Below are 21,157 nucleotides of genomic sequence, written 5' to 3'. Positions count from 1 at the left end.
GTCTTGTGCACAACTACATGTGTGGTTGCTGGTGGTACGTAGAGAATGCTTGTAGTCAATCATTCAAGACACCTTTTTCTTAATGATTATAACAATATATACTTTGTAGAAAAGGTAGGATGACGATATCTTACTAGGCTGCTGAATAATAAATAGGCTGTTGAAAAGTAACATAATTTATGGATGAGTAATTTTTGTGTATCAGGCTGAAAGCTGCCAAGACTGAATGCACATAAATTTATTTTATTTATATCCCGTCTATCTGGTCGATACGACCACTCTATGTGGCTAATAAATATATATTATGAGGAAATTTACACATAAAGGCACACAGTATATTATACAAACATCAGATCAAACCAAAGTTCCATGTAGTCCATCATTTAGTTTCTCTCAATGGCCCTCTGGAAGATTCTGCACAGTCTACCAGCAGGGCAATTATCTTCTTTCAGTCTTTCTCCCCAATAACTACTAAATTCAGTTATATAACATGTCCATACTTGAATATTTCCTACAGCCACTATGGATAACAATTCATGAATTTGGCATTATCTTGAAAGGCATGTAAGATGGTGGCCATACTGCAGGATTAGATTCCATGCAATATTTGTGAGTAAGTGCTCTCTTTCTTTTCATCTGTTGCTATTAAATTTCATTGGGTGACCAAAACTCAAATATGAGTATAACAATTCCTTGTGTAGGTATCTAGATACCAAGGAAGGCAGGTGTGGATTACCTTGGAAATGATTCTAATTTGCAGTTCATTTGAACTTTCTTGCCTCCATATATTCATGGTTAGCATATTTGTTTTTCTACATTTAAAAATGGCTATACACTGCCTGTGTGAACTAGTAAAGCAGTAGAAGAATGTTTCCATGGTGCTTTGTATTGAGGCATTTGTGTGGTCGACCGACCAGATGGGCGGGATATAAATCAAATCAATAAATAAAATAAATAAATACATTTTACTGGTTCTACTAATCAGCCTTTGGCAGGTTTATCAGTTCTACTTCCTCGCTTCTTATTTTTGCTCAGAAACCAACCCAGGCTATTATAGAAGGGCAAAAGCTTAAATGTGTTGGCTTTATAATGGCAGTGATGGCTGAGGACTGTGTACCCTTGCATGTAAAAAACAGATCATGCACTATACATGTGTGCTAACAGAGACATGTGAGGAAAAGAAAGGGGTTGTGCTCAGGACTTTAAAAAAGATACATTTGACAGTGAATGAAAATTGGGACCGAGGTGGATCCCCTGAGTCAAGTAGAATCACTGTATCAGTGCTTCAAATATGTGGAGCTACCTTTTGCTAAGTGATTTCTCCATTCAGTCTAACATTGTCTATTCTAGGTCACTAAGTATCAGAAGAAATCTTGCTAACTTGCTTGTTCTCAATGAGACAGGCCATCTCAACATCTCAAGAGGGTTTATCAAGAATTCAAAACCCCCATGAGATTTCTTGCCTCCAGCGTAAGAATTAAACAACTTTTTTTCTGATTGAGTTTTCTACAATATGCAATATGTGTGCAGCTTTTTCTCTTTGTGAAGCAAGCACAGGAGGACTGACTGATTGTTCAGAAAGATGTAAAGAACTTATCTAACAATTTTGATTTTAAAAAAATCTAGACAAGGCAGCAGTTGTCATAGTTTAGATACAAAACTGTTTTCAGAAATGCAAAAATTCACAATAAGATCTCTAGAAAATATCTCACTGTCACTCTGAAGATGTAGCTAGCAATTTGGGCGCCCAGGGCAATCAGCACAACCTCCCACCTCCCTAGTGTGTAGGTGCAAACCCAGCCAGAAAAAGGAGAATAATATGGTACTATTCCTAAAAGAAAATGTGTGCCTTCAAAAAAGGCAGTGCTGGGAATACTTCTAATTTTTTTATTGTAAGGATCACATAGCTTGAGTTCAGGAACTGTATTTTTGTTTTCTAACTTGCTTTTTTACATGTGTCATGCCTTCAGTTTACATTTCTCCTAAATGCTACTAAATGCTAATTAATTTAGATGCAAGCCTCCCTGTAAATGTGGATCACACCAAGGTCTCCACTGAATCTGTCTGTGTCAGATGATGACCTGGATTTGTGTCAAGAAAAAGAATAGTGAAAGAAGAGACCCAGCTTCTGAGGGAGAGTTACCCTTTTAGAAGGCAGATGGAACGTGGGGGATAGGAATCATCTGTGACAGTCGAAAATTGATAGTTGGGAAGATCAGAGAGAGGTATATTTGAAGAGCAGCTGCTCATGGAGAGGCAAAAGAGGGAGACTATTAGGATGAAAGAAAAAAACAAAGGAGAGAAAGGAATGATCTAATGCCTTGGAGGTGAGAGAATTGGAAGTACAATTTACACAGAATGGGGACACATCTCATTCCAATGCAATGGGAAATAGAAAAAGGACATGTGGAGTATAGTATTGATAAAGTTCTTCACTGTCCTGCTTTGAACCTATTCACATTTGTTTCTCCTTCTTGTATGGTACCTGGAACAGCACAGAGTACTCCAGAGGAGACCTAACTTGTACAGAGTGACGTGCATATATTGCTTCCCATCAGTTTAAATCTGTGGTTGTACAGAGGCAGCTGAGAGCCGTTCACAGATTGCTGCCATGTAGTGGTGAAGGGGCTTGAGTAATTCGGAGAAGCTATGGGCTATGCCGTGCAGGGACACCCAAGAAAGACAGGTCATAGTGGAGAGTTCTGACTAAACACGATCCTCCTGGAGCAGGAACTGACAAGCCACTCCAGTATCTTTGCCAAGAAAACCCCATGAACAGAAACAAAAGGCTAAAAGATATGAAGCTGGAAGATGAACCACTCAGGTTGGAAGGCATCCAACATGCTACTGAGGAAGAGCAGAGGACAAGTACAAGTAGCTCCAGAGCTAATGAAGTGGCTGGGCCAAAGCCGAAAGGACGCTCAGCTGTGGACGTGCATGGAAGTGGAAGGAAAGTCTTATGCTGCAAAGAAAAATACTACACATGAACCTGGAATGTAGATCTATAAACCTTAATAAGCTAGATGTGGTCAAACAGGAGATGGCAAGAATAGACATTGACATCCTGGGCGTCAGTGAACTAAAATGGACGGGAATGGGCGAATTCAATTCAGATGATTACCATATCTACTATTGTGGGAAAGAATCCCATAGAAGAAATGGAATAGCTCTCATAGTCAACAAAAGAGTGGAAAAATCTATATTGGGATAAAATGATAGAATGATTTGAATACAAATCCAAGACAGACATTTCAACATTTATTTATTTATTTATTTATTTATTTATTTATTTATTTATTTATTTATTTATTTATTTATTTATTAAATTTATACCCCGCCCCTCTAGACCACGTCTACTCGGGGCGGCTTACATCATAAAATAGATCAATATTAAAAAAATGTAAAAATGCAATTACAATATTAATTAAGGAAATTAATTTTAAAAAGGAGTACCAAGATGGGATAGAATAAGAAAAGAGGAGGAGAAAAAATAAGACTTAGCTGACTGGAGGGAAGGCCTGCTTAAATAGCCAAGTTTTTAACTGGCTTTTAAAAACACCCAGCGAGGGTGCCAGCCGAATTTTTGTGGGGAGGGCATTCCACAGCCGAGGGGCCACTGCCGAGAAGGCCCGGTTTCTAGTTTTTTCCTTCCAAGCCTCTCTTGGCGTCAGACCCCTCAGCTGTCCCTGCTGGCGATGACGGGTGATTCAGTAGATCTGGGCGGGAGGAGGCGATCTGCCAAATATTGAGGTCCCAAACCATTTAGGGCTTTATAAGTGATAATTAGCACTTTGAAGTCAACGCGGAAACGGATGGGCAACCAGTGCAGAGCAGCCAGAGTGGGGGAGATATGTTCATCACAGTAATCCAAGTTTATGCAGCAACTACCGATGCTGAAGAGGCTGAAATTTATTTATTTATTTATTTATTTATTTATTTATTTATTTATTTATTTATTTATTTATTTATTTAATATCCCGCCTATCTAGTCACTTAAGACCACTCTAGGCGGCTAAATTCTATGAAGAATTCTAGAATTCTTGACCAATTCTATGAAGACTTACAACATCTTCCAGAACTAACACCAAAGAAAGATGTTCTTGTCATTATAGGGGACTGGAATGCTAAAGTAGGGAGTCAAGAGATAAAAAGAACAACATATAAGTTTGGCCTTGGAGTTCAAAATGAAGCAGGGCAAAGGCTAATAGAGTCTTGTCAAGAGAACAAGCTGGTTGTTACAAACACTCTTTTCCAACAACACAAGAGGCAACTCTACACATGGACATCACCAGATGAGTGATACCGAAATCAGATTGATTATGTTCTCTGCAACCAAAGATGGAGGAGCTCTATACAGTAAGCAAAAACAAGACCTGGAGCTGATGGTGGCTCTGATTATCAGCTTCTTATAGCAAAATTCAAGCTTAAACTGAAGAAAGTAGGAAAATCCACTGGGCTAGTCAGGTATAATCTAAACCAAATCCCTTATGAATACACAGTGGAAATGAGGAACAGATTTAAGGAACTAGATTTGGTGGACAGAGTGCCTGAAGCAAATAGCAGAGAAGAGAAACAAAATGCAAGGGAGATAGGGAAAGTTACAGAAAATTGAATGCATACTTCTAAAGAATAGCAAGGAGAGACAAGAGGGCCTTCTTAAATGAACAGTGCAAAGAAATAGAGGAAAAGAATACAAAGGGGAAAACCAGAGATCTGTTCAAGAAAATTGGAGATATTAAAGGAACCTTTTGTGCAAAGATGGACATGAAGGACAAAAGTGGTAGGGACGCTACAGAAGCAGAAGACATCCAGAAGAGGTGGCAAGAATACACAGAGGAATTATACCAGAAAGATCTTGATGTCCTGGATAACCAAGAGAGTGTGGTTGCTGACCTTGAGCCAGACATCCTGGAGAGTGAAGTTAAGTGGGCCTTAGAAAGCTTGGTTAACAATAATGCCAGTGGAGGTGATGGCATTCCAGTAGAACTATTTAAAATAATTACAAATAATTAAGAGACACCAGCAAGTTTGGTAAACTCATCAGTGGCCAGAGGATTGGAAAAGATCAGTCTACATCCCAATCCCAAAGAAGGGCAGTGCCAAAGAATGGTCCAACTACCGTACAATTGCACTCATTTTACACAATAGCAAGGTTATGCTCAAAATACTACAAAATAAGTTTCAGCAGTATGTGGACTAAGAACTCCCAGAAGTACAAGCTGGATTTCGAAGGGGCAGAGGAACTAGAGATGAAATTGCTAACATGTGCTGGATTATGGAGAAAGCCAGAGAGTTCTAGAAAAACATCTACTTCTGCTTCATTGACTATGCGAAAGCCTTTGACTGTGTGGACCACAGCAAACTATGGCAAGTCCTTAAAGAAATGGGAGTGCCTCAACACCTTATCTATCTCCTGAGAAACATATACATGGGACAGGAAGCAACAGTTAGAATTCAATATGGAACAACTGATTGGTTCCAAATTGGGAAAGGAATACGACAAGGCTGTATATTGTCCCTCTGCTTATTTAATTTATATGCAGAATACATCATGCGAATGACCGAACTGGAGGAATCCCAAACTGGAATTAAGATTGCTGGAAGAAATATCAAGACCCTCAGATATGCAGATGATACCACTTTGATGGCAGAAAGTGAGGAGGAATTAAAGAACCTCGTAATAAGGGTGAAAGACGAGAGTCCAAAAAGAAAAAAAAAACAAAGGTCTGAAGCTCAACATAAAAAAACCTAAGATCATGGCCTCTGATCCTGGCAAATAGTGTCATCAAAGCTGCCAACGTGAATTTGACCCAACTCCGGGAGGCAGTGGAAGACAGGAGGGCCTGGTGTGCTCTGGTCCATGGGGTCATGAATAGTCGGAACGACTTAATGACTAAACAACAACAAAATATCTACATACCTGAATATCTAACAACAGACGCCTGAATGGGATATAGCTGTATGAAGGACTTCTTGTATTCAGATTAACATGGTGATTCTTAGGTTGGTAGAAGTAAATTAAGTTTAATAAAGAATCTTGTGAAACCCCATAATCTTTTGATAGCTTTTGTAGGCTAGGATTCAGTCATCAGATGGGTTGATAAATTTTATTATACCGTACATACGTGGACACAGATATGCAGTTGATACAGTGGTGCCCTTGTACTTCATTACTCAAATGTATTTATGCGTACATCTGGCAACTGAAGATACCTATACGGTGTAATGAAGTATGATCTATGAATGCATATGCTACAACAATTCTGGTAGTGCGACAAGACTTTTTTTTAGCCAGCAATACAGATTGTATCATTCCCCTGTGCCTTCAACTTTTGCATTCACAAGGGCATGATCTAATCCATATTAAACAATTGAACCTGTGATCCTGTCAATATCTTGGTTGTGTAGGGACCTGTCACTGTCTATTAAAGAAACTCATGTCCTTAATGGAATTCTTGCAGGAAATTTTTCAGAGGAGTGGTTTCACAAAATTAATTTAAAACACAAGTTGCGTAGGAAAATACATTCTTTATTATTCTTCTAAAACAACAAGCCATAAATATAATATACCTTCACCTCTTTTTTTCTTTTAAAAAAATCTTATTGTTCTTCTTTAAATTCTAACAGAAAGAAAAATAACTGTACAGGCCATCCACCCAACCTTCCTTCCCCCTATCCAGGAACTGTGCCTACCTCTTTTTCCCTGGGTCATTCTGACTGTACCAAAGAGATAAATTCCACCCCACCCCACCTGTTCCCACTTTGGTTTTATTGTACCAACACAGAAGAGCACCATTGCTTGTCTAGGACACCTTTACTAGTAGAATGAGACTGTTTTTCATTGTATGTTCTTGACTGTTATGAAGAACAGGATACTGCTAGGATAGACTATCCTAAGCTGTGTGTTGTCTGTACCTGATATCTTGAAGCATACAAAGAGCATTTGCACAAACAATGTAGAAACCTTGATCTACATTTTATGCATGCACATTTCTGCAGTGGTGTCATATGCCATGCATTATGAATGTTCACATTGCAGCATGTTCACATTTCTAACAATCTTCCAGTCAGTTTTGACTGGAATAGACCCAGTCCAGAATAGTAGTTTTTTTTTTCATTTCTAGAGGTTTTCTATTTACATCTGTTTTTGAGCATCTTTATTTGAAATCAAGTCTGTTCACCCATATAGAGAACAACTTTTAAGTGAATTAGTAGAATTAATAGAATTAATGCTCAGATAATCAGGACTTCTATTTGAAGTTAGTAAGGCTATTTTGCATGAGAAATGTGCATCCTTTTACTTGTGAAAAGACTCTATGGGCTTGTATATACAAATCCTAACAGCAGTGTCATTGTATGAATGAACTCCTGGAAATATCTCTAATATATGCTACATACCCATGCACTTCTGTCAGTATTTTGATTATAGGTACTTTATTACAGACATTCCTTCTAGCAGGATTATACTGGTTCTTTTGAAACACTCCAGTGGTGAAATATTTATGTTCCCAACAAGAGAACCTTCTTTCATACACAATCTGGTAAAACCAATTTTTGCTATGGTTTCCCTGCACTGCTCACAAATAGAATGCATGTTAGTAGCAGCAATACAAGAATAAGGATGTTTTAGTTCCCTGTATTCTCAGCATGTTGATCCTGGTCAGTTTTATATGATAGGAGAAAGAAGAGATGTATGAAATGTAAACACATGTTCTGTGGGGCCCAAGTTCAAGAGTGTCAAATTAGACATTCCAATACCAGCTGAAGGCACAGTTTCTCAACAGGTTAAAAAAGGACATTTCCCAGATTGGTTTATTGCATTTTAAAATCACTTCACGGCTTCTCCATTACCCATTGTAAGTGCTCCAGTGTCTTTAAGACCAACCCATATCCATTAATTATCCTTTACTTTGCTCAACAGCTATGTTCTCCCTTCACTTACTTCCCCCTTTCAAATGTTGATTTTTAAACCTGGAAGTATCAGGGCCAATCCTATATCATATCAATGAAAATTTAAAAAAAATCTAAAGGTGTAATTGAACTCACAACATGGAAAACAACATCATATTGGCAACAAAGGGAAAACTGTCAAGGTGTAAATAGGAGATGGGAAGAGGAATGGGGATTTTTTTTCCCATTTCTTCTCCTCTTGCAGATTTTCATTCCCCAGTTTTTCTCATCCCCTAAACACACATGCGCTCATCATTGCTTCTGTGCAATGATGTCACTATAATTTCTTACCAGTAAAATAGAGATCTATAAATATACAGCTCTGACATCCTTTCAAGTATGATTGTGCTGTCCAGTTATTACAGAGGTACGTTCCTTTGGGAAGATTATAGAGAGAGTAAAGTTGGAGTTGTATATCCAGCAGGCAGAATGCTAGTGCTGTTTTGCTTTGTATATAAGTAGGAGCAATACAGACGTACACACACTGGCTAGAGTCTTTTCTTAGCCTAGTTTTGCTCATCAGCCTTGGATAAAGCAGAAATGGAGCTGGATGCTTGGAGGAACTACAGTACATACATGGTACATAAAGTGAGATACTCCAGTTAGTTTCCCACAGTGACTTTGTTGTGTTCCATGGTGGCTCTTCTTTTTCTGCCACAACATTTCTACAAGAAGCACATTCTGTCTTTTTGGATCCGATAGTTATTTACTAACAGTATAGAAGAAGGTGGAATTGCTGCTGCCTGAGAAGGAATCTCAAGGCCTTCACAGTGTTCTTGTTTTCTGATAGGGGATTTCGGAGGGCGTGAATTAAATTAAAAGACAGTGAACGCTGATCCCTTTCAAAGCCATCAGGAGCAGCTAGAGAAAGAAATGTAGATCATCTAAAGGCATCAGAATGCAACAAATGAAGGAAGAACTCCGATGTTCTTGTTCCTGCCCAGCTGAGGTGCTTGCTGGGCTCTGCTCCTGAGTTGCTGGAGAGATTTATTAGAATCTGGGCCAGCTGCCAAGTTGTTTCATGACTGTAAAGATCATAGTATCCACAAAAGCTGTGGCTGCACGACCTCTCGTGTCATCTTCCTATCCCAGGAATGCCCGCTGTGATGGTCTAGAGCAGGTTACCATGGCAATATGTACTCTTCCCTGGAGATAGCACTTTATTCCACTTTCTGTGATGTAAAATGAGTCCTTATGCTGGTTCTGCCTCTGCCCAGTCTCTGCCATTATTTGAGAAGAGGCTGATATGTGAAAGATGCTCAAAATAAGGATCCATAAGGTCAGTTTATTAGTGTGCACATGCATTCATGTGTTCAGATATGCCTTTCTGTGTCTGTGTGCATGCAGTATTATATGCATGGATGCTTCTCAAAATATTAGTGATACTACTCATATTCTCAGTAAGAATCTTAAGTAGGTCCTCATTATAGAAATGTGCAAGTGTTGCTTCTACATACATGTCCCTATCAACAAGATGTATTTATGAGGAACATTTTCCAATCTGTGAGCTACATCTACTTTCTCCTGTATTTTACACAGAAGTGCATTGATGTTTCAGGCATAGCTCCAAATTATTTACCTTAATACATGGGATCAGCCACATGATTACACAAATGATTCCTGTCATGTCCTCCTATGTATGCTATTTCCTCATAACCACTTTCATGCTCCTCGCCAACGTACTATTTCTGAGTAGATCAGAAAGGCTGCCCTTCTCTTAAATCCTTAAGACCACTTCTGCTACAAAAACTGAAGGGCCTTTTCAGATTAATTTTCTAATATCTCAGGAAGAAAAACATTTTCCCTTTCAGATTATACACATTAGCCTTCCTAAACTAAGTGTCCTTTTAGTAACAGTGATTCACGCTTCCTTGTCTTTATCTTTTCTTTCATTTCAAATACTTTTTAATGCCCTTCATTACATGGATCATAAATTATCTATATCAGGTGATACTGCTGGCACATTTTTTTAGGTTTTGTCTAACAGTAATGGTACGCAATGGAATAGTTCCTATGGAAATGCTGGTATACACATAGGGGTGATCAGCCTGTGAAAAAGCATTTATTTGTCCAAACTCTATTATTTAAACTAGGGTGCCAGAGGAAGTGTACAGCAAGGCTGCTTTTTAAATTAAAGAATTTTCATTCTTTTCTAGTGCAAGAGAATTAAATTCCCTGTAGCTACAGAGCACTCAGTTAAGAACTTTACATTAGTTCTGGAGTGGTCATGAACTATCCTATCTAATCCATCTGATGAAGGGCATTATACTTCAGTGTAGTAGTTATTTGTGAAAGCCAGTGTGATGTAGTGGCTACAGTGTCGGACTAGGATGCAGGAGATATAGGTTTAATTTTCCTCTTGGCGATGGAAACTCACCGGGGGTAGCAAGGATAAACCATTTCTTGGATACCTTACATACCTCAAAATCCCTAGCATGGTCGCCATAAGTTGGAAGCGACTCAACAGCTATAACAACAGTTATCTGTGAACCCCTTGGCAGTGACCTGTGAATTTCAATATTTTAGAAGGGTTGGTGCTTTTGGCTGCTTATATTGTTTGTAAAAGGTATTGCAATGCTGTGGAAACTTGGAAAGGATTCAAGATGTGAAGCAGAGATGGAAGGATGTCTGGTTGCCTGAGCTTCCCCAGATAAGACGATCAGTGGGGCATCTTGTGCAAAGAGGAAAAAGGATGAGCACTTGAGGTCAGACTACAGTTTATTGACTCGGAATTACATGAGGGCAGAGGTAAGTGAAATGAATTGGGTCCACAGCCAAGTGTCTTGGACCCAAAAGCACATTTCACTTCTAGGACGAACAAAATATCAGAGAAGACCATCTGTTATGTCTGAGAAGATGTGAAAAGTCCCAGGCCATAGGCATCTGTTGTATCCTGCCCTCTTCTGCCACTAATTTCTCGGGCAATTCATGCAACAGAGGAGATTTGCTTTTGTTCTTCATGTTCGCCTTCTGTATCACCCATTAACGGCTGCCTTTTTTTCAGCTCCCGATGGTACTTAGCCATGAGAGATGCATAGATACAGCCATAAGCGGCTGCCACTACCATCATGATACAGACAATGCCACAAACCACCCCTGCTATGATGACTGTGCCAATAGCCCGGCGCACACTGACAGGCCGGTATTTTTGCTTCTGGGGGCAAACTACACTGGGCTCCTCTTCTGTTTCAGGACTTGTTTTGGGCTTAGGAGCAGCTGGGCTTCCCTTATTGCAAGGAGGGCCAATGTTGTCCAATACTGTAGAGCTGTTTTCATCTTCCAGCTGGGAGCAGTAGTTAAACATCTCCATGGGCACCATGCGCATATCCTTGCCCCGCAGCTCCTTAGGCAGGGTACATGCCAGCTGGTCTAACTTTCCTCCTGTCCCACAAGAAAAGAAGAAATACACTTAGTACCTTTTTGTTATGTCAGACCATACCATACTCAGTGCAATAATCCATTTCAGCAAGGATGTTGTGGCTGAAGAATTAAATTGATTATATATGGTGGTCTGTGTGTACTTCCCTAGCTAAGGCCCACATCTAGGTAAATCACTAAAATATGTTTATATGGCAGAATTAGAAGGTGAATCTCTCTTACAACATTGTGCTATCCTCCTCAGTAGATTCCCTCTTTTTCTCCACAAGGGTCTGGCAACAAGTGATTTAACACCACATCAGCCAAGCAGAAATTCTAGGTAATTTAGATAATCACTGAAAGCCTTCAACAAATGCTTATGTGTTTAACAAAGAACAAAAAAGTGTGCAATTTGAATGATACTGGATAGCCTTGATGCTGATCTCTTTATACACAAATGATACTTAAGATCCCTAGTTTCAAAGGTTCAGTCCGGCTAGAAACCAATTGGCAACCAGTGGCAGTAGAATAATATCAGAGCTATTTGATTTATCCATCCAGTAAATACCCTGTTTCCCCGAAAATAAGACCTAAACTGAAAATAAGCCCTAGCATGATTTTTTAGGATGCTCGTAATATAAGCCCTACCCCCAAAATAAGCCCTAGTTAAATGAAACCCCACCCTCCACCATTGTATAGCATTGTGCAGCAACCAGAAGATGACATGACTATAAAATAAAACATCCCCTGAAAATAAGCCTAATGCGTTTTTTGGAGCAAAAATTAATATAAGACCCTGTCTTATTTTCGGGGAAACATGGTATAATATGGACGATTTTGACCTTGACCTCTAAGTAATATATGCTTATAAATGAGCATCTTTTATCATTCCTCTGTAGTTGCCCTTCTGAGTATATCAGGCTTCCATATGATGCATTCTGCATATATACTGAAGAGATAAATAGATAAAACACACTCTTATTTGACATATTTACCTATTGGAATCCATTCTGCTTCTCCATATCCTGGCCTAACAGTAGCTTCTTGTCCAGAATATAGGTTTCTTAATCACTGAGCTAGCTCACACATGAATTTAAATAAGTAATCTTGGAACTTCTCTGTTTCAGGTAATCACATAGTGAAACATAAAGTGACTTGAGCAATGATATTTCTTCAAAAAGGCAAGAATATACCCACATTTAGTAGTCTTGTATTTCTGTTTCTCTCATCATCTTTTTCCATATCAGAAAAAAAATCACATAGAGGCAGAAATTCCCTCCTTGCTCCTTGTTTGATGCTTTGTAACCTAATCCTAGACATATTTCTGCAAATGTCAGCCCCACTGAGTTTAATGGAAGCTTCTGTCCCTTCAGTGTATTTGTAATAAGCAGTCTTTGTACAGAGTGTGAAAGCACATTGTTTCAAAAAGAGGATGCCATGCATGTTCTTACCCTCTGCAGATTATGGTACTATGCTGTTTCCTCTATTATTCTGGTCTTCTTGTATGTGGACTACCCTGTTTCCCTGAAAATAAGACCTAACCTGAAAATAAGCCCTAGCATGATTTTTCAGGATGCTCGTAATATAAGCCCTACTCCAAAAATAAGCCCTAGTTAAGTGAAACCCCGCCCTCCACCATTGTGCAGCAACCAGAAGAAGATGACATGAGTGTATTTGAATAAACATAGATTGTTGTACATGAAAAAATTAAACATCCTCTGAAAACAAGCCCTAATGCATTTTTGGAGCAAAAATTAATATAAGACCCTGTCTTATTTTAGGGGAAACACGGTATATTGTCAGCAGCACTATGGACTAGCCTAAATTCTCCATGTATAATGAATTACAGTAGGCTGATCTTAAAATCTCTTGATTATTAAGTCTGTTTTCCTCAGAAATGGGTGCATGGTAACCATATCAACTTGAGGTAAAAGGTAACTACTGGAATATAAATAAATACCTAATGCAAGGCCAGGTTTTTCAGCTAAAGACCTTCATCTTTAGGGGTATAACCCAGTCCAAAGCAGGTGTATATCTGTTTCCTGGATTGACTGGATTAGTATTTCAATTAGTTGACCCACATCTAGTTCCTCACTTGCCCCAGACAGATCTTCAACATCTCTAATGCTTCTTTAGCATTTGATTGTCACTGAACTCCAAAGAACACTAACTTGATTGTGACAGCTAGATCCTGGGAACCCAAGTGCATGTCCTGCAAGGAGCATTATATCTGGGTTCACTTGATGCGTCTCTTAATCTCAACCCTCATCGTAATTGAGCAGCATGCTTTGGATTTGTACAGATCCCAAATATTCAAACTGGGGTGGGGTGGGATTAAAGACAGAGTCCCCTAAAACTGAGTCTGAATCTGTATATCTTGAAGATTTGATTGATAGTTTTCTCTTTCCAAAATCTTTGTATAAGGAAAACCTTAGTGTGGGCAGAGGAAAGAAAGAAGAATTGTAGTAGATGGTGACTGACACATTCAAGCCTGCAAATAATGTTACCAGGGCTGTCCAGTTCCAATGTTTGAAGGGAAATATGTTGAAATTTCTTATCATAGTATTAATACAGTGTACTGTACTCTTTGGCTGTTCTTTCTCCAACAAACAGAAATTTTAAACAAGTTTTTATGGAGTCTGGGGCCAGACAGGATGTAACATTGGGCATTTGCTTGGGCAATACTATCTGTTTCATGTTCCTTCAGCTTCTGCCACTGCATGCTACTTAGCCACCAACCACCCTGTCTTCTTGCACTTTCCATGATTTTGGTGATAACTGAGCAAAAAACAAAAATGTCCAATTGTTTTTCATTCATCCTAACTCCTTTACCCTTGCACCTATCTTTCTGAAGTTTTGCAGGTTTATTGCTTACAGGTATCTCTGTGTCAAGCACATTTTCATGTAAACTCCTTAGGCAGGAATAAGGAATAAGAAGAAATCCCCACCCCCATTTAAACACTCCAATAAAAAGCCTACTCAGTTATTCATGTTTCTCAACGAGAGCCAAACTTACGCATTTTCAATTTGCTTAACAATTGTTCACCGACACCCCCCCCCAAAAAAAAAACCTTTGTAGGAATGAATATGTCTGTCTCTCTTGGAAATTCCAAACTGCAAACCATCCCACACATATTATTTTGATACCTGGAAAGGTTGATCCCTTCACAGGGGGCAACTATCCTTGAAAATTTCATCCAGTTCTGACAAGAAATGGCAGAATCTAAAAATTAGTCATAGGCACTTTCGAAAAAGATTGCAATTTAAAGATATGTACTACAAGAAACTTTGAATCTTCTTGCTGGGAGGTAAACTCATCCTTGGGGCTATTATATTTTCAGATTTCATCAAATAATTAAATATAAGACATTTATAGACATTTATAGCCATTTTCTGTTTATGGTGAGTGGGAGGCACAAAGATTTGGATTTCTGAACTGGATTTAGATTTGGACCTGAATCCAATTAGGCAAAATGTGAATTAGCGTAAGCCAAACTGTTTTTTTAAATAAATTTTTGAATCATAATCTGAACAAAATTTTGTGGGTAACATAAACTGTTCAAAAGCCAGGGGGGACTTATTCAGGTAACTGGAGGCTTAAATTATATATAGGAAAACCTTAAATTGCAGGGTTAATTGATTGCCTGGAATATGCTACTGGATGGAGAAAATGACAACTTAAACATCTGCTTGCCCCAGCCTCCTTCAAACCACCAGCAATGCCAGCTGTCCAGGTCTGATGACATTGCAGTTACTGCCCATTCAACCTAGAAGTCTGGAATCTCCCCATTAGATCTGTCTCTTGAACCATCAGGACATGTCAAAAGTGAAATTGTCCTTAGCCATCAGCAAAGCAGGTGTTTGGCTCCTGGTCCAAGAGATCTCTCTCTGCCTCTATCTGTCTACTACTTTGTATACAGTCTGAAGGAAAGAAGATTTATTCTAAGTTGCTACTTAGCTTTTAGCCCAGAAATGAGCACCCAAGGAAGAATGTGAAGACAGATAATAAATATTTCGAAAAGACGCAAACAGAAAAGATAACCATTCATTACCAAAAGCAGTATCAGCATTTTAAGCTCTTGCTGTAGCACAGGAGTCACTGGATTAACAATTAGAAATACTTAACATTATCCATCCAGTAATGATCAAACACACTGTCAATTAATCGACTCAAAGATCACTGTAAATTAACAAATTATCAGAGACATTTGCCTCTACTGAAGTAAACTGTAAGTCCATTAAGAGACTGGAGGGAAAGGGTTGCTATGGGCACCTTTCACACAAGTGGCATAGTTATGCTTAGAATAAAGGCACAAAAACTGTAAGAAAGCTGCTGGTATTTTATTGGTTGGTTTTTTTTTTTTTTTTTAGTCATTGGAACTGCCTTTTAATGGGAAATATCCAAACATGCCACAGGTCTCTCTTTTTGTACTATAGCAATCTTTTCCACAGTGTTGTGATTTTGGGACCAGTAAATTCTGAAACTCCCAAAATGATCAAGTTTATTTGATTCTCCCTGCTCTATCTCCACACATAATGAATCCACTTCTAGAGAGCTGAGTGAGTGCTACTGTCTGCAAAATGACCAATATCTTGGAAGGCACTTGCATCCCAAACTTCAGCATGCTTACTGTGGCATAAAACAGCAGGATTATAATACATCATGACTATTCTTTGGTCCAAAAACTAGAATTTAGGTCAGCCTGACATGTTCATTTTCTCTTTTCTTTCTCTCTAACTGCTCCTTTCAGACCCTCTATACTCAGCAAGGACAAGTGGTTAATAACTTTCAATATTAATACGATTAGATTTCCCCCAAACATTGCCTACCTCGGTAAGAGAACCATTCCATCCAGTATTTGAAATCTCTCAGGTTGCAGTCACATTCCCAGGGGTTGTCTCCCACTTGCAATTGCTGCAGACTGACTAAGGGCTCAAACGTTACCCTGTCCAAACTCTGCAGGCGATTTGACCTGAGAGAGAGCCATCGGAGGGAGGAGAGGTCATCAAAGATGCCTGAGGGGATCTGAGCAAGCCCATTGATGGACAGATCCAGCTGACACAAAAGAACAGTGTTCTGCAGAAGATCCTTGTCCAAACTCCTGATGCTATTGTTCCTCAGCTGTAGTTCAGTGAGATTTACCAGGTCTCTGAAAATATTTTCCGGAAGCTGATCTAAGAAGTTGTTGGAAAGATCCAGTCTCTGGAGGGCAGAGAGATTGGAAAAAGCTTGTCCTGGTAAACTGCTTAATTGGTTGTTGAGGAAAAGGAAGGTCCTGGTATTTGTAGGAATGTCAAAGGGGATAGACGAAAGGCCCAATCCACTACAGTCTACCTCCAGAGTATCACTGTTGCACTTGCAAGAGTAGGGGCAAGTAACAAGGGACTCCGCTGCACAGAATGAAAGCCAGCAGGCAAGCCCTACACAAAAGAAAAGGGAAAAGAGATCCATATTAAAACATCCTCTGTCATTGTCTGAACATACAGTGTCAATTATGAATCATACCTGATGTTGCAGCCAGATGCTAAAGTGTCATAACCATACAGTGGGGTCTTGACTTGAGAACTTAATCCGTATTGGAAGGCGGTTCTCAAGTCAAAAAGTTCTCAAGTCAAATCTGCATTTCCCATAGGAATGCATTGAAAACCATTTGATCCGTATCTGCTCTTTTCCGTCCATAGAAACTAATGGGAAGCTGCTATTCCGCCTTCGACCACTAGAGGGGGATATTTTGTTTCTTTTTTTTCTTAGGTCAAGAAAGGTTCAGGGAAGGCAGGGAAAATATAGTCCAGGCAGTACCAGGCAGTCTGAAGACTGTCTCCCAATCCACTCTCTAAACGCTGGGAGGAGTGAGGAAGCAGACAGGCACCCTTTTCATTGGCCAACAGTTAACCGAAAGTTCACATTTTGCACTTTCCCTGCCTCCCACGTGGTTTTTTTTCAGTTCTTAACTCAAATCTAAGTACTTAAGTCAAGTCAATATTTTCCTATGGGAGCGGTTCTTAAGTCAAAATGTTCTTAACTCAAATCGTTCTTAAGTCAAGACCCCACTGTATTAGTATCCAGGGCAAGAGTATTTCATGGACTGGGGAAAGGAAGGGTGCATGAACCTGAAATTTTGAAGGATGCACTGCTTCTTTGGTCATGAGATAAGGATTTATCTCCAGGCCTCTCTTTAGCAGTCCTGGTCTAGCATTATCTTACCAGTAGCAAATTTGTTTATTTATTCTCTATTTACTCGGGTGAACATTGGTGATTCCACTTAAACAGATACTGTACGTATCAACCCTTCTGTCTCTCAGAAAAGTAGTATAATTAGATTGCTAGCTAAATGAACTTTCTCACAGATGACTCCTGTAATTCCAGATGGTTTCCCACAGTGTGAGCTTCCTTTCAACCTTTTATGGACTGGCATAGCAAAGAATAAACTTCCTTACATTATCGTGAGGAAGAAAGGTCAGTGTATCCTAGAGGGCTTTGCTGCCACAGTGCTAATATCATAAACAAAATGAAGCCAGACATGATTAGGGGACAACTCAAAGCTAGAATATGTGATAGATAACTTTTTATAAAATTTATAGCTGTATATACACTTTAGGGCACAAATTTTCAATTCAGAGTTTTCTTGAAAATGGGATTTGTGATTGGCAGAAGTGGTTTTGAGCATGTGCTTTATTTTAATTTATATTTTGTTCATGCAATCAGTGCCCAAATAGCCCTTTTTGTACATAAATACACAGTCAAATGTTTAGCTAATATATAAGTACTTGTTGAAAGGTGGTATAAGGCAGGCTGAAAAATAAACCTTGCATCATACCCTGAAGGTAACCAAATAAGCAGTTAGAGGATGGAGCACAGCAAGTAATAAGCTTCAAACACATGATTTCCCAAGAGAGAATACACTGCCATCAGCTTCCAGTGGAATGATAGAGCTACAAGAAAAGCAGGTTCTTACTGATTTTAATTATCACAAAGATGAAGACATGCTCTCATATGCTGATGTGTTTTTATTTTCAAACTTTATCATATATTTTGGATTTAAGTCCAAAATAATTGAATTATTGTCCTGAATAAAGACACACCCAAATCTGATTTCTAGTCCCTCTGCTTTTTGAAATGCTTTAACCAACATTCCGTATTTGTACCTGATCTCCAAGCTGACTTTGGTGTCAGTTCAGTGCAGTAATATGTGCATTAGAATATTTCAGTTTCCAGACGCAGGCTATACTGTATACAGTTCTTCATAAGTTGGTATTTCACAGTTAAGTGAACTTATATCTGCATAGGCTTAGCAGAAGATCAAAACTGGGGAAATCCACAGTGAACTTTTGGAGACCTTATGGTTACATTCCTACCAAGCAGAGGTCAGAGATCACAGCATAGAAGTTACAATGGTTGCTATGTACCCTGAAAACAGATTCTTTTGACCTCAGAGTTTATACTAGATGGTCAAAAGTATTTAATTCCACTCAGGGCATCTCACCCTACGGATGCCACTTGATGCTTGAAATAACAAGAAGGTAAGGAAAGTGACATGAATTGTTCAGGTGATCCTGCCTTTCTTGGATGCTGAACAGAAGTACCATATTAATAATGCAGTGATATCTGTGATGAAGAGAACATTTAGCTGCTTTGTATACAGGGAAAGGTGAGAATACATCAGGTAAGGCTTTATAAGTAACACTCTTCTGTGTTCATTTAATCAAATGCTTTCCTGTCTGCTACTCCCTGGCTGAGCTCTTTTTGGATACTAACTTAGTATACTGCTGTCTCTTCTGAAGATCTGGGAACATTATGCAGTCAGGAATTTAATTTTAAACAACCGTCTGCTACTGGAAGGATGGCTGGGAGAGGAGGGTACTTCTTACTGAAGTTGCTGACAAAACATGCATTTCAGCATTACCAGCTATGCAAAAGACAACAGTGAGTCTGTGTTCTGATTTCATGAGGATGTGCATTCAGATCTTGAGAGCCATTTTGCTGGTGGATGCTCAGCAGAGAGAGCATCTAGATAGTTTTTATCCTGTGGAAAGCAGTGATAGCTATGAAACAATAGTCTAAGTGAAATATTCAGCACGTTGTACGCTCTTATGTCAAGAAAAGGTAATGTTACTTTGTGGGATATTCAGGTCTCTAGTAAAATGATCCACGAATATAAGATTAGGCCAGAGCTCAGTGACATTTAGACTAAATAATTCACAACAGCAATCTAGGAGGCAAGGGAGTATAACAAAGGCAAGACTCCCAGGTGAAAGGAAATAATTCCCTCAGCAAGTTTCATTGACATCTCATATTCTGACCCATAGTCACAATTATTGGTGGGAGTCTATACCACCTGCATAGCTTAACAGCATGTATCCTCATTAATGAACCTTTTCCGTAATGCTCTGCCGAGACCACTTGGTGGTTCACTGAAGCACACAGAGCCTCCTTTTTTTACTTGCATTGTTCCTTCTTTGGAGTCTCACCATTCTCTGACTCTGGAACTGATTCTTTAGTGAGCATCTTGTCATGAAGAGAACAGTATAAATTTATTTGGAAGCTATTAGTTGGAAAGACGAGTTGGAGTGTGCATGACAAGATTTGACTGGATACATCGATATTCCAGTGGTGGCGGTGGTGCTGCTGACTTACATTTATTTCTCTAGCCCCATTAGCCCCATCACAGCCTGTCTGAGTGCATGCTGCCAGACTCAGTACAAATAACAGGTTAATGGAATCGACCTAACAGAGGTTGTTTCCTAAATGATACCAACTGCTCCTTTTGTCTTTGATATCTGCAAAACTTGTGAGTGTGCAGAATATAGCCTGCCACATAATGAAGAGCCATCTTAAACATTTGAGCCAGGTCCATATAAATATGTCTATTTAAATTGAGTCGTCCAATGAATGCCGGTCACTCAGGTTCTTGTGAACACGTGTATCTTTTGAAATTTGCATTTTTTTTGTCACCCAGCCTTACTACAGAAGATAGTGTTCCTACTGGGAGTGTGTGACTTTTTCTGCACAACAAAATAATGGGAGTGGATGGCTTTTGTTGCTGAGGGCAAAAATGTCAGTCCCTGGAGAGGAAATAATATAGTTTGGTATGAAAACCAAAGATAACCAAATTTTTAAAGAACATTTGTTTTGAAGCATAATGGAACCTCCCATATATGTTGTGCACTGTTTGCTACTGGTAGCAAATTGGTACCTCCTATTTTGGTCTTCTCAAGCTCATTCAACCCACAAGCCCTACTAAGCACGTGTCACAGTTTTTTACTATGTGAAAGCACTGCAGTGTCCCCTTGTGGTATCTTCTTCTTTATAATTCATTGTTTAGCAGTCATAGAGCACAAGCAGTTTCCTTGCTATTAAAAAATAGACACTTTTCTTCCTCAACCCCACCCCACGTACCCACCCCATTATTTGAGAAGCACGGGCAAACCACCTGTACAGTACTTACAGCTAGTTTCTCTCCATCTCAGAGAAAGCCTGTTCCTCCACCAGAAGCCTCCACTCAGAGACAACATGATGGTTGTTGTTTTCCCCACGGTGTCTTGTGCCTGCCAGCCAGGCTGGCACACGTTCTTGTAGGACTGAACAACAGCCTGGCTAATCTAGAAGACAAAACCAGAGCAAGAAGCATATAGCTATCAGGGTGGCTAACAGAATCAGATATAGGCCTGGAAGATTTCTCAGTAAAGCTAACTGGCTGTACTAAGAGGCAAGGTGAGACCTCCTTTTAACATTTTTAAGAACTTCAAAAAGAATTAGATGGTAAGAGTAACTTCAAAACTGCTACATATGTATGTTGTATACAGGTTTTGTACAGCAACTCCAGTGATTGTGCTAGGAAATCCCTTTGCA

At 39.2% G+C, this 21,157-nt stretch overlaps 2 protein-coding genes across 9 annotated transcripts in view; one reads left to right on the top strand and one right to left on the bottom strand.

The window, feature by feature from the left end:
* CACNA2D4 (calcium voltage-gated channel auxiliary subunit alpha2delta 4) overlaps nucleotides 1-21,157 on the top strand; it is a 176,227-nt gene that overhangs the window by 98,920 nt on the left and 56,150 nt on the right. The window lies entirely within an intron of this gene.
* The window catches only part of LRTM2 (leucine rich repeat transmembrane protein 2), a 39,849-nt gene continuing 25,200 nt past the window's right edge, over nucleotides 6,509-21,157 (bottom strand). For 4 of the 6 annotated variants that reach the window (XM_078376339.1, XM_020789085.3, XM_078376340.1 and 1 more), the window contains 3 exons: nucleotides 20,754-20,907; nucleotides 16,138-16,728; nucleotides 6,509-11,331 (listed from right to left, as the gene is read on the bottom strand). In XM_078376339.1, coding sequence (XP_078232465.1) covers nucleotides 10,877-11,331; nucleotides 16,138-16,728; nucleotides 20,754-20,820 — 1,113 coding nt within the window. In that variant the 5' untranslated portion in view covers nucleotides 20,821-20,907 and the 3' untranslated portion in view covers nucleotides 6,509-10,876. The remainder of the gene's footprint in view (nucleotides 11,332-16,137; nucleotides 16,729-20,753; nucleotides 20,908-21,157) is intronic. The other 2 variants (XM_078376338.1, XM_020789083.3) reach the window with 1 other exon arrangement.

Source organism: Pogona vitticeps, chromosome 5 (assembly GCF_051106095.1).
Source record: "Pogona vitticeps strain Pit_001003342236 chromosome 5, PviZW2.1, whole genome shotgun sequence".
NCBI classification, from domain to species: Eukaryota; Metazoa; Chordata; class Lepidosauria; order Squamata; family Agamidae; genus Pogona; species Pogona vitticeps.
This window is presented reverse-complemented; position numbering and strand designations above follow the sequence as displayed.